The sequence below is a fragment of the Rhinolophus sinicus genome, linkage group LG02, assembly GCF_036562045.2.
Source record: "Rhinolophus sinicus isolate RSC01 linkage group LG02, ASM3656204v1, whole genome shotgun sequence".
NCBI lineage: Eukaryota > Metazoa > Chordata > Mammalia > Chiroptera > Rhinolophidae > Rhinolophus > Rhinolophus sinicus.
This window is the reverse complement of record NC_133752.1, coordinates 97,639,866-97,659,859: the sequence shown is the minus strand read 5'-3', so window position 1 is coordinate 97,659,859 and position 19,994 is coordinate 97,639,866. Positions and strand designations below refer to the sequence as shown.

The window sequence follows — 19,994 nt, the reverse complement described above, 5'->3', positions numbered from 1 at the left end:
AAATGCATGATTATTTTAATGACTAGCAGTAATATGAATATAACATAAATAGCTGTTTAAGCAGAAAAAAGATCAAAGGAAAAAAAACTAAGGAAAAGGCTATTTACTTTAGGAGCTCACAAATATTGCCATTGTAAAGGTAGATTTTTAGAGTCACTGCCATGAAAAATGCATTTTCTTACCTTTGTCAGGTTGATTGACTTTTCTGACATTCTCATTTGATAGTTTATTATATTTTTAGTTTTAGAATGTGGCAGATTTCCTATGGGAATTTAGACACAAAATTAATATACCTTTTTAGAATCCTTAATGACTAAAAGATTTTCCCAATTTACTAAAATGTTAAAATAAACATTGTGAATTCCACAATATTCAAACTTACATGCTTGGCTAACTACTTACTGAGAAACTTAGGATAAAATGATATTATGTGAAAATTTACAACAAAACTTTAATTCAGACAAAAATCCAGCTTGGAGAATGGAAAAGATAGAGGTAAGTGTTGGGTTTCCTTTTAATTATTTCAAGATATGGGGTGATGAGAGTCCTGCTGACACAGATCCTGCTCTGTAGGATCAGCTCCTGCACAACAGATCGTCCACAGTAGTCACTGCCAGTCCTCACATCCAATCAGACTGAGGGTCAATCCCTCCCACTGATGTGCAAACAGCAACTACTGGCTCATCTACAACAGGAGGGCACACAAAACCCACACAAGGGACACACCTGGAGAACCTAGCTCTGGTGACCAGGGAGACTGCTCCACTGAGCCCCACAGCACATCTACTACATAAGGCCACTCTACTAAAACTGGGAGACATAGGAGCCCTACTTAATACATAGAAACAAACACAGGAAGGCAGCCAAAGAGGGGAGACAAAGAAACATGTCCCAAATAAAAGAACAGAACAAAGCTCCAGAAAAAGAACTAAATAGAACAGGGACAAGTAATCTACCAGACACAGAGTTCCAAACACTGGTTATAAAGATGCTCAATGATCTCAGGGAGAACTTCAACAGACAGAGAAAAACCATAAAAATGGAGACAGAAAACAAAAAAGAACCAGTCAGAAATAAAGAATACAATAATGGAAATGAAGAATACATTACAGGGAATCAGTAGTAGATGCAATGAAGCAGAGGATCAAATCAGCGATTTAGAAGATGAGGTAGCATAAAACAACCAATCACAACAGAAAAAAGGAAAAAGAATCCAAAAAACTGAGGAGAGTTTAAAGTGGCCTCTGGGACAACATCAAGCATACCAACATTAGCATTATAGAGGTGCCAGAGGAGAAGAGAGAGAGAGAAAGGAATTGAAAACCTATTTGAAGAAATAATGACAGAAAACTTCCCTAACCTGGTGAAGAAAATAGATATACAAGCCCAGGAAATGCAGACAGTCCCAAATAAGACGAACCCAAAGAGGCCCACACCAAGATACATAATTAAAATGCCAAAGTTTAAATACAAAGAGAGAATCTTAAAAGCAGCAAAAGATAAGTTAGTTATCTACAAGGGAGTTCCCTAAGACAATCAGCTGATTTTTCAACAGAAACTTTGCAAGCCAGAAGGGATTGGCACAAAATATTCAAAGTTATGAAAAGTAAGGAACTACAACTAAGATTACTCTACACAGAAGAGCTATCATTAGATTCGAAAGACAGATAAAGAACTTCCCAGACAAGAATAAGCTAAAGGAGTTCATCACCACCAAACCAGTATTAGAAGGAATCTGAGAGGCTTCTTTAAGATGAAAAAAATAAAAAATATGAATAATAAATGACAATAACTATATACCTATGAACAATTACTTCAATGTAAGTGGATTAAATGCTCCAATCAAAAGATAGGATGGCTGAATGGATACAAAAACAAGACCCTTATATATGCTGCCTACACTTACTTCAGATTGGACACATACAGAATGAAAGCAAAGGGATGAAAAAAGATATTTCACGAAAATGGAAACAAAAAGCTGGAGTAGGAATACTTATACCATACAAAATAGACTTGAAAATAAAGACTATAATAAGAGACAAAGAAGAACCTAGTAATCCCAATTCAGGGTATTTATCTGAAGAAACCCAAAATGCTACTTTGAGGGGACATGCTCACCCATATGTTCACTGAAGCATTATTTACGAGGTGTGATCAAACAATATGGTGAATGTTTAAATTAAAAAAAATTATTACAGTAAAAGATATATTGCCATTAATCCCCCTCAAAATACTCCCCTCACTTCGAACACACTTATCGCATCGTTCTTGCCGCTTTCGGAAGCAGTTCTGGAAGTCCTTTTTCTTGAGTGTCTTTAATTGCACTGTCGTGGCTGCCTTGATGTCCTGAATCATTTTGACTTTGGGGAAGAGCCAGAAGTCACAGGGTACCAGATCCGGTGAATAAGGTGGATGAGGGCACACTGTAATGTTTCTATTTGACAGAAATTGCTGTATACCAGAAGTGATGTGTGACACAGACTGTTGTCATGATGGAGGATGATTTATGGCACACTTTAAAACACACCTTCTGTCAACTGTAGCTCATACCTGACTGATTGCACCGAACAAGCTGAAACTTATCACATACTGTTACTAACGTTTGATACGCCACTTCCGGTATTGAAGATCCCTGCCTTTCTGTTGAATGGCACTGGGCAGCAGCATTCACCGAATTTTGTGATCACAATGGAAAGGTTCCATGTCACACATTGCTTCCGGTACGGCAAGTTCTATCAAATAAAAACATTACAATGTGTTCTCATCTATCTTATTCACTGGATCTGGCACCGGGGACTTCTGGCTTTTCCCCAAAGTCAAATGACCATGAAAGTTAAATGTTTTGAATCGATTCAGGACTTTGAGGCAGCCATGACAGCGCAACTAAAGACACTCATGGAAGAGGACTTCCAGAACTGCTTCAGAAAGTGGCAAGAATGATGAAATAAGTGGTTTGAAGAAAGGCGGAGTATTTTGAGGGGGATTAATGGCAATGTGTCTTTTACTGTAATACATTTTTTTTAAACATTCACTGTATTTGTTGGTCACACTTGTACAATAGCCAAGATATGAAAGAAACCTGGGTGTTCCCGAATGGATGAATGGATAAAGAAGAGGTGGTACATATATGCAAGGGAATATTAGTCAGCCATAAAAACAAATAAAATCTTGGCATCTGCAATAACATGGGTGGACCTAGAGGGTATTGTGCTAAGTGTAGTAAATCAGACAGCGAAAGACAAATGTCATACGATTTCACTTATAAGTGGAATCTAAAGGACAAAATAAACAAACAAATGAAATAGAAACAAACTCATAGATACAGAGAATGTTTTGAGGGTTGCCAGATGGGAGGGGGCTTGGGGTAGGTGAAAAAGGGGAAGGGATTAAGAAGTACAAATTGGTTGTTACACAGTAGTCATGGGGATGTAGGGTATAGCATAAGGAATATAGTCAATAATATTGTAATAACTAGGTATGGAGTCAGATGGTAACTAAATTTATTGGTGTGATAGATGGGAGGAGGGTTGGGGGCAGGGTGGAAAAGGTGAAGGGATAAGAAATACAAATTCATGGGTATGTGAAGTAAAGCATAGGGAATATAGCCAATAATATGATCATAGCTAGGTGTAGTGACAAGTGGGTACTAGTCGGGGGGGGGTGTCACTTCATAAATTACGTAATGTCTAACACAATGCTGTACACCTTAAATTAATATTAAATAATATTGAATGTCAACTGTAATTGAAAAATTAAAAAAGGGGGGAAGACAAAGTGGAATAAGAGGTTCAAAGTTCCAGGTATAAAACAAATTAAGTCTTGGGGATGTAATATACAGCACAGGAAATATAGTCAATAATATTGTGATAGCATGGTACAGTGTCAGATGGTTGCTGGAGTCGTCATGTGATCACTTCTTTAGCATAGGGAATATAATCAAAATATGGTAATAACTATGTATAGTGCCAAATGGGTACTGTTGAGTAACTATGATATACACCTGAAATGAATATAATATTGTATATTAGCCATATTTTAAGAAAAATCTTTAAAAAAAAGACTTGTAAATAATCCGTATGAGTGTCTATATTAGAAAAGAAGAAATGTTTTTCTTAACTCATTGACTTAAAGTTTTTACTTTAGAAATCAGAAAAATGACAGAATACCCAAAGTAAACAGGAGAAAGGAGGCAATAAAGATAAAAGCAAAAAACAAAACAAAACAAAATCTACAAAATAGAAAATAAAACCAATAGAGAAAATCAATGAAAGCATAAGTTGGTTCTTTGAGAATATATATATATTCTCAAAGAAGTTATGAGACAGTTACATAACTTCAAGATGTACAGATATTAAAAGGATAATAAGGAAATATTACAACTTTATGTCAATAAATTTGTTTACATAGATGAGTAGACAAATTCTTAAAAGACACAACCTACTAAAACTTATTCAAAAAAATTAGATAGCTTAAATAACTTTATATTTATTAAAGTAATTGAACTTGTAGTCGGAAATGTTCTCACTAAAAGCCCTTCAGGCCCAGGTGACTTCACTGGTAAATTCTACAAAGCAATTTAAAAAGAAATAATACTTATTTTACTTTTACTGAAAATTGAAGAGCAGGCAATACATCTCAGTTCATTCTATGAGGCCAGTATTACTCTGATTCCAAAATCAGAAAAAAAATTAGAAGAAAAGAAAACTATAGTTCAATGTCTCTCATGAACATAGATACAAAAATTCTTAACAAAATGTTAGTGAACTGAATCAGGCAATACATAAAATGTCCAATGCATCATGACCATGTCACGTTTTTCCAAGGGATGAGAAGTTAGTATAATATTAAAAAAATCTATCAATGTAACTCACCATATTTATAGAAAGAAAAACAAACATGCATACCTGATAAAAACTCAGCAAACTAGGACTACAGAGTCCTTCCTCCATCTATGCAAAACCTACAGCTAACATCATAGTTAATGGGGAAAAACTGAATGCTTTTTCTCCAAGATCAGGTATATGGCAAGAAAGTTCAGTCTTGCAACTTGTATCCAACACTGCATTGGTGACTCTAGCCAGTGCAACCAGGCAAGATGAAGAAATCAAATCTGAACAGAATGGAAAAGTAAGGGCAAATTGTTCACAGGTGACCTGACCATCTATGTAGGACATCTTATAGAATTTACCGAAAAACCTACCCTAATAAATGAGTATAGCAACATTGCAGGGCAAAAGAGCAATATACAAAAATCAGTTGGATTTCTGTATGCTAGCAACACACAGAACTTGAATTAAAAATTATCATTTGTAATAGCTTAAAAATGTGATATACTAGCAGATAATTTGAAAAAAAATGTGCAAGACTTGGGCACTGAAAACTACAAAATATTGCTGAGAGAAATTAAGGAAGACCTAACTAAATGGAGAGCTATATTGTGCTTTCTGATTGGAAGACACAATATTGGAAAGATATCATTTCTTCTAAAACTAATCTAATAGCTTCAGCATATCCCACTCAAATTCTCAGCAGGATTTCTGGTAGAAGTTGACAAGCTCATTCTAAAAGTTATGCGGAAAATCAAAGGAATTATAATTACCTAAACAACTCTGAAGAAGAAGAACTAAGTTGGGTAACTTACACTATCTGATTTCAAGATTTTTTATAAAGCTACTGTAATCAAGAAGTGTGGTATTGGCATAAAGATAGACAAATACCAGTGATACAAGTACACAGTAGAGAGACTAGAAATAGACCTATACATATATAATCAATTGATTTTCAATGCCAAAGAAATTCAATGTGGAAAAGAACAATCTTTTCAATGAACTGTGATAGAACAATTGGATAGAGGTAGGGAGGAGTGCAGGGAAGGATTACAAAGGATCACGAGGAAACATCATTTGGGGGTGATGAATAGGTTCATTATTGATTGTGGTGATGGGTTTATAGGTGTTTAGGTATGCCAAAAATTCATCATATTTTACTGTCTAAAATAGGTGCTATTTATTTATTGTATATAATTCCATCTCAATAAAACTATAAAAAAAGAAATGCAGAGAACAATTTGAAATTCCAATAAAGAAAAACAACCTAAACTACATTTTTTTTTTTTTACTTAAAAGAAAATGCAAGAATGTATACGGTTGGGTGGAACAAAGGCATGTGAGTTTTTAATTAATAATGCAGAGCTCACTAAACCTGTAGAACCCCAAAGAACCATCCAAAAGCTGCCCACTCCTGAAACAGCAGGCAATTCTGAACTCTTTGGAGGTAAGCATATTCTTCTAATGAGTAGCTAGGATACTACCATATTTTCTGGTGAGTGCTTCACACTTTAATGAAAACCTAGCTTCTTTATATTTTACTATTTTCTTCACATGATCTAGGCAGAGCATATTAATAATTGCATATTAAGTGAGCTGAAAAAAAGAAGCATGAAAAACAGAATTATACTCATGAAAATCACTGTCAGAAACTACTTGGTTGGGCCTGAAAATCCTTCTCATTTAAAGGAAAATGTCTGAGCTTACCAGTTTTTGTCAGAGGGTGGTTGACTAGTTGCCGAATGACACTGTTTTCTGATGACCTCAAAAGTAGCACAATATCAGTTGGAAGAGTGTCTCTATTTTTAGCTAAGAATCCACTTGCATTATAGAGGACCTGTTGATAGAGTATGCTGTAAGCATGATCACAATTAATATCATGGTCAACTGTCATTATCATCATCATCAATAAATTTATGGAGAGCTTACCCTGTGCTGAGTGACAGATATACAAAGATTTATAAAGGTAGTCCCTTACAACTTTGTTGGAAAAGCAAACCTCTCCAGGTTTACAGTAAATCTTGTCAGAGAAAAATTTGTGTGTCACTGATTTCACTTGGTTGAAATGATAAAAGAAGTTTGATTTATCCCATTATGTTGGAAATTTAGTGTGTTTCCTGTCTCTATTTGGAGGGTTGGAGGTGGTATAAAGGAAGCACACTGGGGCCACCCAGGCTACTCATTTCTATGATAATTGATTCACCGCAGAGAACTGGCCATTATAGGTTTTTGTCTCGCTAGGAGTGTGGGCCAAGTGCACTGTGGGTGCTTATGTTTCTGGCACTTCTAAATAATTTTAGGATTTTCTAAAGCTCAATGTAACCCAAAGACTTCTGATGATCCAATATGGTTGTTGTTATGAACTGAACTGTGTCCCTACAAAATTAATATGTTGAATCCTTACCCTCCAATGTGACTGTATTTGGAGATAAGCCCCTTAAGGAGGTATTTAAGGTTAAATGAGGTCATAAGGGTGGGACCCTAATCCCACAGGACTGATATCTTCACGAGAAGAGGAAGATGGGAGATGCACCAGGGATCGATCTGTCTCTACACCCATTCGTACACAGAGAAAAGGGGATACGAGGACACAGGGAGAAGGCGGCCATCTGCAAGCCAGGAAGAGAGGCCTCACCAGACACCAACCCCGCTGGCACCTTGGTCTTGGACTTCTACTCTCCAGAACTCTGAATAACTTTCTGCTGTTTAAGTCACCCTGCCTGTAGTATTTTTGTTATGGCAGCCCAAGCAGACTAATACAATTATTAAAAACTGGATAAAATGATCATAGGCAATTATTAATAGATGTTTTACGGGAGGCTTATTTGGAAAATCATGTGCTGAAAATCATGAGAGATGCTGTAACTATAATATTTAAGGCAGATTTTTTTTTCAATGACAAAAGTCTGTGGAATATTGAAGTTTGTGGAATATAGTTTTAATAAATTAGAATGCTCAGGGTTCTGTGTTATTTGATGTATTTCTAATTCATTGTATTCTTTCTTGATTTTATCCTCCAATATTTATAACATCATTGTGAGGGAATGACATGTTATTCTCTTCAGAAGAGAAGGAAGGCGTCCTCTGGGTGTTAAGGTTTGCTCTGGTGTGGAAATGTGTATCTGTCAATGCATAAATATTTCTTTCTCTAACTACGTAACAGTCCATTAGCCAATTCCATCCAACTAGGTTAGCTCTGTTATCTGACCATACCTCCAGCCTGTCACCTCCTCTTGTTGGGAGGGAGGAGAGACAAAGGCTGCAGTGGAGAGGGAAGCACCTGAAGTCTGAAAAAGGCAGTTTATATTAAAGGTGCTCAGCCACCATAAAAAGAAGGAAAAAGTAGGTACCCATTGCCAGCCAATCTGACCGAAAGCCAGATGTCAGGATCAGAGGCTTATTTCTTTCTTTTCCTTCAGTTTCTTAATAAAAATTCCTCTAGAAAAACTATAACTCTGTTGAACTAAGAGAAGGATTTTTTTCCCCACCTTTTCAGGATAGATGCTCAAAGTGGATGCCCTGGAGGGGGAGTGGTTGGCAAAGGACAGGACAGGTTGTAGGAAGCTGAAGAACAGAGTTAGGGCCAGATAGTGGCAGAAACAGATGGCTATCGCATTACAACCATCTATAAATACTCTGGGAAATAATTTTCATGTCTACCCTTATTTTTATTATTCAATGAAACGCTAAAGAGAAACTCAGTCATACTTTTTCAAAGTTCTTACCTTTCCTGCAAAATGATGAATTCCAAAACTAAGTTCCATTCTTTTGGGCCTCCAGAAGTACTGTGATTTCAGGTTACCTTCAAATTTTTCTAAGAAAAAAGATTGAAGTCCAATATCAAGCATGTGGAGACCCTCAAAAAAATATTGACAGAATCATCTCTTTCACCATAAAATGGACAATGTGCAGTGAAAATTTTTTCACATAGTTAATATACACAGATTTGACATATAATTATATATGGTAAGGAAAAACTCAAAGATCATGAATTTTACCATTCAATTATGATTGAGAGCTGCAGTTCTCAAACCTTAGCAAGCATCAGGGCCCCCTGGAAGGCCTATTAAAACACCTGTTGCAGGGTCCCACCCCCAGAGTTTGTGACACAGTAGGGCTGGAATGGGACCCAAGAAGTCACATTTCTAGCAAGTTCCCAGTTGATGGTGATGTTCCTGGTCTGGGGACCACATTTTGAGAACCACTGGTACAGAGGAAGGGAACTGCTGGAGACTGATTGATCAAAGAGGTTTGTGACACAGTTTGCAGTGAAGCCATGTACCTAGCAATTGGGTCTTTTGGCTCTCTTTTCTACTAGAAGACCTATAAGATATTGATTATATAGGGAACACAATAGGATAATAAAGGCAGTTACATTTCTATATAATTTTACCATCCTCAGAGAACTTTTTACTCCATGTTCTCGAGGAAACATTTTAACATCAAAGTCAAATGACTGCTGTGAAATGACTTTTCCCACAATCTTGCCATTATTTTCTTTTCCATTATATTGTCCAATTAGAGGAGAAAATACACCAGTGAGTCAGAAGGAAACAACATCATTGACCTAATGGTGAGAAACAGACTCTATATCACCAGAAGTAAATGACAGAAAACGTGAATCTAAATTTTTTGCGAGTATTGACTATCTCATACCACCAAGGAATATGGTGTTCTACCACATTTTTCAAATAGCTAAAAAATCTACAGTTTTTTGTTTTTAATTTAAGGAATAGGACATTTATTTTAGCCATTTTAGATGATAACCTTTTAAATATAGTATACACATCTCTGCATTCTCAAGCAGAAAAAAAATCACGTTTAATATTTCTTTGATGATTCAGGATTATTATAATGAACATTTACTAATGTACTGTAACTGAGGGATTATTAAGGTATTTGAGGCTATTTGCCTCTAGTAGATAAATGACTGGATCATCGCAGATGAATTTGTTTCCTCCCCATTAGCTAACTCTTTTCAAATACTAGAGCTACCTTTTTGCCCTGCCCTCCAATTTCTAATTTTGGGCTGGTCAACTTATAAGGTCGTTTCTAACACAAGATCCTATGGTTGAGGCTTTACCATGAAGTAAGGAGAAGTCCAGTCTCTAAACTTGCTTAATTTGTCATTAAATATTTCACTCTATTATAAACATTCACTGGTCTAGTTATCAGATCCAAAGCCACTTCTTTAAAGTTAGATACGCAGGCTTTGTGACAGCTGTGTTCTCCCAAATAATTAAAAATATTTTTTAATCATTCAGAATTAGATGGCTATCAGAACATGGCCATCAGAACACGATGGATTTAAGACTCACCTATAAGAGTCTGGTCAGTGGCCTTGGGAAATCGACTTTCTTCATCGAGTAGGGATAGTAAACCCATTGGCTTCTGTAGAAACAGATCTAGGAGGGGCCGGTTATCTTCATATTCAACAACTCTGGCATCAACGTCTTCATTTACGTATTCATTCTATAACAGAACATGATATGTACAGAAAATTCGGTTTAAAAATTCATTTAATTAAAATTAATTAATGACAACTATGTGAATAAACTATTGTTAAAAAAGTATCTACTCCTAAAATCTGAAAACATTTATCCATAAAGATTTATGTACCCCTATGTTCATTACAGCATTATTCATGGTGGCCAAGACATGGAAACAACCAAAGTGTCCTTCAATGGATGATTGGATAAAGAAGAGGTGGTACATATACACAATGGAATGTTACTTGGCCATAAGAAAAGATGAAATAGTGCCATTTGCGACAACATGGATGGATCTTGAGATTATCATGCTAAGCGAAATAAGTCAGACAGAAAAAGTTGAGAACCATGATTTCACTGATATGTGGGATATAAAACTGAAAACAACAAAGGAACAAGACAAACAAATAAAGAAACAAAAACTCAGACACAGACAATAGTTTACCAGACAATAGGTTACCAGAGGGTAAGGCGGGAGGGAGGTAGTAGATGACCCTCATCTACTACCCCTCTTCCGCCTTACCCTCTGGTAACCTATTGTCTGGTAAACTATTGGGATCAAATATATGGTGATGGAAGGAGAACTGATTCTGGGTGGTGAACACACAATGCAATATATAGATGATGTGTGATAGAAATGTACACTTGAAACCTGTGTAATTTTACTAACCAATGTCATCCCAATAAATTTAATTTAAAAAGTTCACTTAAAAATTTGTGAATAACATGTAGCTTGACAGTAAATGACCTAAAATCCTACTTTCCATGTATAATAATAAATTGCTCCTTCTGACCTTGACCTTAAACTGAGAATGTCATAGTATTTTTCTTTCTCCAGAACTGCTAATTCATTAAAGTCAGCACTGTTTCTACACTCTGGCAGTCATGAAAAGTTTCTAGTGCCTACACTAGAATTACAAATATCTTAAGATTTCAAAGATTTCAAAAAGCAAGGGAATATGTTGCTAATGAGCAGTAATAAAATTGTGTCCCAGAATTTATAGAATATTAATTAGGTATAGCTTAGGGTGACACGTCCCCTAATTTAAGCCTTTTATATAGTTCCAGAAACAAACCTCTCATAAGCATTTACATAACTTTTCAGTCATGATAATATTTACATTGTTAGTAGTGTGGAAAGCTGTGGGTCACAGGAACCACCACTGGATTTGGAACCGAGAACACACAGGTTCATATCTGTGCTCTGCCACTTAACTAGCTGTATAATCCTTTGGAATTTTCATACGCTATAAGCTTCCATTTTTCTATCTACTCAGTGGAGGTCACCATCTTCACCTAACAAAGAAAAAATATCTGGCATATTAATAATCATTTGCTTTTGAGTATCAAATGCATAAGATAAAAATAATGAGCAATTACTGTATGATCATGGTGCCAATGCAACATAGATGCTGTTGATCTAACTTACAAAAGGGACAGGAAGAACTGCGCTGTACATTTCTTTCTATAACTCTACCTTCATACTGTGCTCCTACTCCTGTGCCACAGTCTATAAAAGAAAGGACACACATGACTCTGAACGATGACTCGTAGCGAGGCTCGCAGGCAGGGTACTCACTGGTTCTCACGTGAGAAAGCAACTGTGACTAGGGAAGTGTATTGGATAACCACTGACTCGGGCAGAATGGCCTGCTCCATTCACAAATTAAAATGACAGGCTATTTTCATTTATGTATTTTATTTAAATATATTTTATTATATTTTTTAACTCATTAAATGTGTTTATTAAACACCTTGTGGTAAAGCACTGTGACGGGTGATAAAGAGACATCTAAAAGAAACTCCCTGTCCTCAGTGGATTTAAAGTATTGTTGGAGTGGTATTTTAGTAAATGAATATTCAAAATGCAAGGTAAGATGTGACAGATACATGTACCGCATCGTGTACTACATGAGTTCAGAGAAAGAGAACTTACTCTGGCAACCTCATGGAGGAATCTGTCCAATAACAGGTGGGGAATTTGATAAGCAAATGCTTTAATCACTACTTTTGGAGCCTTATGAAATTGAAATCTCATTTCAAGGGTGTCAGCCGAAAATATATATGTGTTACTTGTATGTGTGTTTTAAAATAAAACACAATCTAATACATAAAAATGAGACAGAACCCCGTTGGTCTAAAAGGTAGACCACCTGAAAGACATTCAGTTTATCCAGTATCAGAAAAAAAAAAAGGAAACAATGTCTTATAGTTTCACAGCTTGTTCATTTGAAGGTAACCTTGGGAGAAGTATGCAGACCTAGAATTACTTCACTATTAGACACATTATTCTGACAGCATGTTATAGCTTAAATGGCAACTGCAGAGTTCAAAGGAGGTTTTGTACTTTTTATATAGAAAGTACATGAGGTTAGAGTCTAAATCAATGCATTTGTCATTTCTATTTGCCTGTGTCAAAATCCACTGAATGCTTTTGTGGCAGGTCATACAGAGCAGCGATGAGTAACTTGGAAAACAATGGGCTTTCCCCCTTTAAGATACTTGTTAGGATTATGGACTCCAGGCGATGGAGAAAAAATGCTATTCCTCAGGATTTATAAAGCACTTTTAGTAAAATGATCACGACTAAAACAATATATCATATATTTTTATAGCAGTTATAATCTCAAAATGCTTAGCTGTTTTGAAGCATATGTGCAGAAACGAAGCTCACATAACTCTTCAGAAAGTCCTCTGCTATGCCCTGTACATTAAAAAATACATTTATAAAGCAATAATGTTACATACTAAAGATTAAGATCTAGTGCAAAAAAACAACAACATTTAAAGCAGATCGGTGGAGTTATTAAACTGCAGTAAAGCTGAGCTGTTTAGCATAGGTAAACCCTACTCTGTTCAGATGAGCTGAATTCCCTTTTGAAAAAGGGTAGATGAATGATCATTTAAAGCCCATACCAAGGAGGCAAGGGAAAACGTAAGACTTGGACATTAGAAACCTCAGGCCCGAGTCAAATTCTCCCGTGTTTTTCACTGAATTTTGAGTGTGGGCTGTGATAGGACACGGTGGCAAGAAAACCTATGGAAGGTGCACCTCCACATGTGTGGCTTAGACAACAAGCTTAAATATTTACAACCAACGTGTCACCGCAGGAGAGACTCGAGATTACTCAATTGAGTCCTCAGACTCACACAGTAGCATGGAAGGGTAGTCACTACAGGCTGAGAGAGGCTTCATGCTTCCTTGGAAGGGAAAAATTAAACTTAGATTACTTAACACAAATTAGTAACACTAAAAAGGCTTGATTCTCATCAGTCAGGTCTCACGTCCTCAGAGAGACCTTCCCTCATCTCCCAGACTAATTCAGAAATGCCCCCTCCTTCCTCAATTTATCACTTCTGCCCCCCCCCCCGAAAAACCCATGTGTATCTCTTTTACTTTTAAACTTTAGCCCACTTTTTAAATGCTTCTAACCATTTCAAGTCATGGAGGAAGAATGAATGGGATTTTATATTAAGAGATGGGATTTGAAATTCACGTCGGTGTGTGGCACTGTCTCTGTATAGGTCATTGTACAGATGCCACATCCTAAAATTCTTAAAATATTTGAGGAGCACCTACTATGTGTATGTTTAGGGGTAGGTGGGGCAGGGGAAGGTAGAAATAAAGATGAAAAAAGTAGAGTCCCTGTTCTTTATGACACAGCAAAGTTGCTCTCTGCCTTTCCATTTCAACCCGTAACAAATGTCCTAGGATTTCTTTGCTTTTGCTGTATTCTCTTTTTCACCTGTTCATACATAGTCTAGTACTCTATCCTTCCTGGTAGGTGGTCTTCACTCCCTCCAGTTGCCACAGTCTGTTACCACAGACACCTGCCTCTGTTTCCTTCTTTCCTGCCTTAATATTGATTCTCCTTGGTTTTTCATGTGAAAAGACTGTTTCTTTCTTTTCCTCCCTCCCTTCCTCTCTTATTCCTTCCTTCCTTCCTTTCTTTTAAATGGATGGAGCACCCTTTTCTTCTGCATGAGAGGTTACCTTGCTGGGTCCCTGGTTCTTCTCAATTTGGTTTATTTGTTTGTTCCTGGGAAGAACTGGGACAGGTATGACAGGACCTGATTCTGGTTCTGGCTTTGTTTCACCAGCCTGTAACCTTGGGCAAGTTACAAGGAGTCATTTTAATCTGTGAAATATAAGTGATCTATTTAGGTTTTTTCTGGTTCTAACATTTCAAAATGCCAAAACTGCCTGAAGGTGTTGTGAAACTTAATGAATAAATAAATGTTCTACTGACAGAACTTTTGCAGAAGGAAAGAAGCCACATAAACACATTTATTCCCCAAACCTGTCTTTCCATAAAAGAATTCCTACTAACCAACTGCTCATATTAGTATACATTTTATAAAAAACATTGCCACAGTGGAAAGAAACCACTGAGAAGTTATTCATTCTAACCATTGACAAAACCACTCCTTATTCTAAAAGGAAGATTTTAAAGGTTGAGAATCTAGGATTTAGAGTGCTATTACCGTGTTTCCCCGAAAATAAGACCTAGCTGGACCATCAGCTCTAATGCATCTTTTAGAGCAAAAAATTAATATAAGACTCAGTCTTACATTATATTATATTATATAAGACCCGGTCTTATATTGAAATAAGACAGGGTCTTACATTAATTTTTGCTTCAAAAGATGCATTAGAGCTGATGGTCCGGCTAGGTCTTATTTTCGGGGAAACACAGTAGTACTCAAGGTGAATTGAATATGTGTACTATAGAGAAAAAATAAACTTTTGCCACTTTTTATTTTGAAATAATTTCAAAATTAAAGACAAACTACAAGAATAATACAAAGAATTGCCATGTAGCCTTTACTCAAATTCCCCAATTGCTAACATTTTACCACATTCTCGTTATCATTCTCTATTTCTATATATACATATTATTTTTAGTAATAACATTTTACATAATTAATTAAGTATTTTAAGAAGCTAAAAATGAAGAAAACAGTAGTAATATGCATGTTGTAAAAATACAAACTTTTGATGTAAAATAAATGATTTGAAATCTCTTGTTTTCTGTATTTCCTATTCAAAGCTGGTATCAATGATCCTGTTGATTTTTACGTTAATATTAATGAAAAGCCACAGGGAATGCTGATCGTCATTAATTTGAGACGACAAGGCCATTAATTCAGAATCTGACAAGTAACCTAATGAGAAAGTATTCTGGATAATACATAATAAAATAGACATGTTTTATTTCACATATATTTAATGAACTTTGGGGGAAGGAATTTTAAATGGTGCTGCCTAGAGCAGCTTCTTTTTCTCAGGAAAAGTTATATAATGCATGTTAGATGAAAATTCTAACTTACTAATTTTTTTGTGTATATACCTATTGAAAACTCTTTAAAAGCCATAAAGGAGTTAACAAATGTATATTCTATTGATAGGTATTGGCTTAGGAAAAGGAGGCATTTTAGTTAGGAATTCAGAAATGTAATTCTCCATCTACTGGTATCTGTTTCACCTTAAACTATTTCTCCTTTACCGTCATGTTTAAATCTTTATCAAAAAATTTTATTTCAGTTTGGTCAATAATATGCTTTTAACCTCACATGTAGAAAACTACAGTAATTGTACAGCTTTATGGTTCTAATTGTGTATATCATTGACAGTTATTTGTTATCATAACTGAAAGATTTTTAAAAAATGTTATCAAATTATCAAAATAAGTAGCACAAATCCCCACATCACATTAAAGGTGTTGATCTAACTTCATTGATGAAAGAGAAACAGACTGCATGCAGCAAGGGTCTTGAGCGAGGGATGAGGGGAATATAGGAGCCCAAGAGGTAACCTGCAAGAGCCAAGGGACAAGATGACACATGCACAGCCACGAGCTGCTGCAGGGCTGGGCCACACAAATCTCACCATGTGGATACCAACTTCCATAGTTTCTTAGTATGTGAGAAGTTTAAAGAACATTTGTATGTGATCTCAAGCAGTAACCCAAGTCCTGGCCAAGTAGTTAAAAAAATTTATTATATCAAGGGTTTCTTAAATGTATGGTTATTTTATTTCTTAAAGAAAATGCCTATAAAAGGGCCTTTATCACTTGGAAAGCTAAAATAAGACAAATGCTATCACCATCACACACATATGGCTTAATAGGGAAGAAAGTTGGATATAAAATAAAAATTCATACTTTGTAAGCCAAACCATTTGAAGACACATATAAGGTGTTTATTTTGAATTACCCACACGTTTTTTTTCTATCCAATGAGTAATTCTTTTTACTTTGTAATGTAAAAAAGTTGAAAATGTAGACATTGTGTATTTGAATGAATTTTTGTTCTTTGCAATTGCCACAAATTACGTGTGGGAGCCCACATTCAAACATGTCAAAAGCTTTAATCTTTCGGATATGAACAGCTGGAAATGAAAGTCTTACACATCACTTTCGGGCAGAGAAGCCAGAGCCATAATTGCAGTTATTGTTTCCATTATGCACTGAAAATAGTTCCCTGCCTCTAAAATGACTTCTGACTTTTAATTCTAAACCCGTGGGGACATACAGAAATGATGTGTAACAGCTTATCCTTATACAGAAACAAATATTAACAGCTCACTTTAAAAACGAACTTCAGTTAATAGTCAGAAAGATGAACTGCACTAATGGTTAAGAAAGCTTATCCTAGGTAAAAATAAGCACATAAGGAAGTAGAGAATCTTCAGGTTTCAAGAACAATGCTCTGTAGTATCACAATGGCCCTAAAGAACAATGGCATTTGTTCAAGTTCAAATCATGCTCATGGTTGGTGCGCATTCCTTTTGATTTAAAACATAAACTTATAGGTAACAAGGTTCATCTCTTTCTCCATGTTCTATACCATGATTATACCAAAATTAAATTAAAGGACAAAAGCCATCACTACAACACCAGCGTGACTCTAACTTGAAGAGAATTTCAAGCTTTCTATCACACTTGATTACTATTGCGCTCTCTTTTATGTGAAGAAAACCAGAAAATGAAAAAACAAAAGCAGAACAACCCCCAACCCAAATCTTGGCTATACAATTACCGTGGAGCTTCGGTGTGGGGGTTCTTGCAGAAAGATGCCTCCCTTATAAGAAATGGGATAACTTGTCTGCTGCCCTTTAAGCTGCTAACTAAAAGCTTTTTGAAAAAGACGAAAGTAAATAGTGTGTATCAAAATAACCCTATACAAATGTAACACTGAAGGTTGAACTATGAATACTCTATTTGTGGAATGAATAACATAGAGAGAAAAATTATATACTTTTCAGCTGCAACTCATTTAGAAGCGTTGGAGGTTGGAGTCCGGAATTGTAAAAGATTATAACTATACTCCTCATCTTCTCTTTGTAGGGGTGGGGACCTGGATTATCATTTAACATTTAAACTATTGTTTCAGATACAAATTGTCCCTTTATATTTTATGAAGGTCAATATATATATATATATATATATATATATATATATATATATATATATATGAAATGGTTCTTCTAGTGTTGGAAAAGTAAGGAAGCTTCAAATATTATGAAATACCAAACTCCAGAAAATTTGCAGGAAGTATATAATATACACAGTAGGAAAATAATGCTACCATAGACCAGCTGTCTTAGACATTCTAAATATCTAGACAATAAGGGGAAAAAGGATACTCTCAGTTGGGTGTTGAAATTCCAAGGCATACAATTTATGTCCATAGAAAAGAAGGTTATGAGGAGAAAGGAGGCACAGATGCTGGTGAGGTGAAAATGGGTTCCCAGATTTAAGAACACGTTCAAAGTAATACAAATGCTCAGCTAGAGGCAACCATTCCAAGAAACATGAAACTATTCACCCAAGAAGCTATGGATTAGGTCACGGCCATAAACTCTTTCACTAAAAATGTTTTTCTGTGGTCTATTGATTATTGTTTTAATGGAAAGTAATGGGGAAATGATATTCAAAATACCTTCGTAACACCAACTGTGCTGGAGTGTCCAGGTGTATATTATATGTAAACTGAACTTGGGCTAAATAAGGAAACGTTTTCAGCAAACCTGTATTTAGGTTTCAATGTTGTTGGTCTGTCAATAAAGATAATGTTTGTTGGTTTAAGTGGGACCAGAAGTTGTTTCATCTGACAAGGTGCTGCCTGAGGCTTGTGTCTTGCTTATATTGGCCAGATCATTTGTAGGTCCATGAAATCAAGACCAGTATGTCTTACTGATAAGCAACGAAGACTTTATTAAACGTAGGAGCTCTGAGTTAGGTCAAATCCGTGGTCATATTTGACTAAAAAAGGTGTGACCATGACTTTAGTTAATGACTTGGCTTACTAGCTGCTTCTTATTTACAGAAATCAGTGTAAGTGCTCTTTATCTGCGACAGCTAATACATATAGCTAGTTAGCATTGCTCGGTTACATTTTTTTGCCTTCACAGGGAAGTGACAGTGAAAGAAAAAACCAAACATACACCCACAAGTTAAAATCAAGAGTATCACTGACTAATCCTGTATCCACCAGATCACACATTTCATCCCTGATCACCAGCTGCCAATGTCTGGTCCTTAAGATTATGAAGCAGAGGTTCCTGGATAGTTACTCTAGGAAGACACTTGGAAGGATTGGGAATGACCTTAATTTCTCAAAGAGCTTTGTATAATCCTGGATCCTAGTTAAATTTTTAATTTGGGGGTGCAATTTTGAGTTGTTTTGTCTTGAAATCCTCTCTAGGATATTTTTTAAAGGGCTTATAGAACAATTTTATTTGTAGCAAGCCCAAAGATAAAAGGATTAGGATCATGGATGAAATTCAAGACTGTCAACCAAAGTGAATTATAAAATGTAACATTCTATAAAAAGTGAAAATCAAGTAATTACTGAAAGGTTTAAACACTAATTCCAATAAAACCAGATTATAACCTCAGTTCCCAAAAGAGAAGAAAAGCAGAGATCTACCAACACAAGATATTAAATAATCAGATAGGAAATACAGGAAAATGCACCTGGTCCCAAGAAGCAGATAATCCTAATAGATTCCTATAAAAAAGTCCAACCCCCAAAAATGTACTTGTTTCAGTCTCTGGCTAGAATGGATTATGTGAACACTGTGAGGCATTAAAGCAAGATGACCTTAATTTAATAAATATTTACTGAGCACTTGCTATGTCAGGCTCTGAAGATACAAAAAGAATTATGACACAATCCTTGACCTGAGGGTATTTACATCCTACTGAGAAAGGCAAAAATGTAAACCAGAGAATGTATTGTCAAGTGTTTTTACTGCAGTATAGAGGAGAGAAGATGAACAAATATCGGTGATTTTATGGATTTCAGTAATAAGAAATGAAATATAACATAACATTTTTTTGGCTTGAGAAAGTGGGTAGAGATGTCATTCACTGGGTATAAATACAAGTGAGAGGGAAAAATGATGAGTTCAGCTCTGGACAAAGTCCTGGAAACTGTCCTAAAAGAAGGCCCGGAGGTTGGAGAGATAGATGGGTTGAAGATAGGGTTTGAGCATCGCTTGCTTGTAGGGGGTAGTTGAAATAATGGAAATAGATCATTTCTCCTAGTGCGTATGAAAAGAGGGTCAAGAAGAGAACTCTGGGGGAGCTAGCATTTAGGGCAGTACCTTTCAACATGGGCTGCACATTGGAATACACCGGGAACCTTAAGAAATATTGGTGCCTGGGTCTCA

At 35.9% G+C, this 19,994-nt stretch overlaps 1 protein-coding gene across 6 annotated transcripts in view; it reads right to left on the bottom strand.

Moving 5' to 3' along the window:
* MYO3A (myosin IIIA) overlaps positions 1-19,994 on the bottom strand; it is a 217,461-nt gene that overhangs the window by 56,895 nt on the left and 140,572 nt on the right. For 5 of the 6 annotated variants that reach the window (XM_074324949.1, XM_074324951.1, XM_074324950.1 and 2 more), the window contains 4 exons: positions 10,145-10,298; positions 8,552-8,640; positions 6,534-6,663; positions 183-262 (listed from right to left, as the gene is read on the bottom strand). In XM_074324949.1, the coding sequence (XP_074181050.1) occupies positions 183-262; positions 6,534-6,663; positions 8,552-8,640; positions 10,145-10,298 (453 nt within the window). Of the gene's footprint in view, positions 1-182; positions 263-6,533; positions 6,664-8,551; positions 8,641-10,144; positions 10,299-19,994 lie in introns of those variants that run through there. The other variant, XM_074324954.1, reaches the window with a different exon arrangement.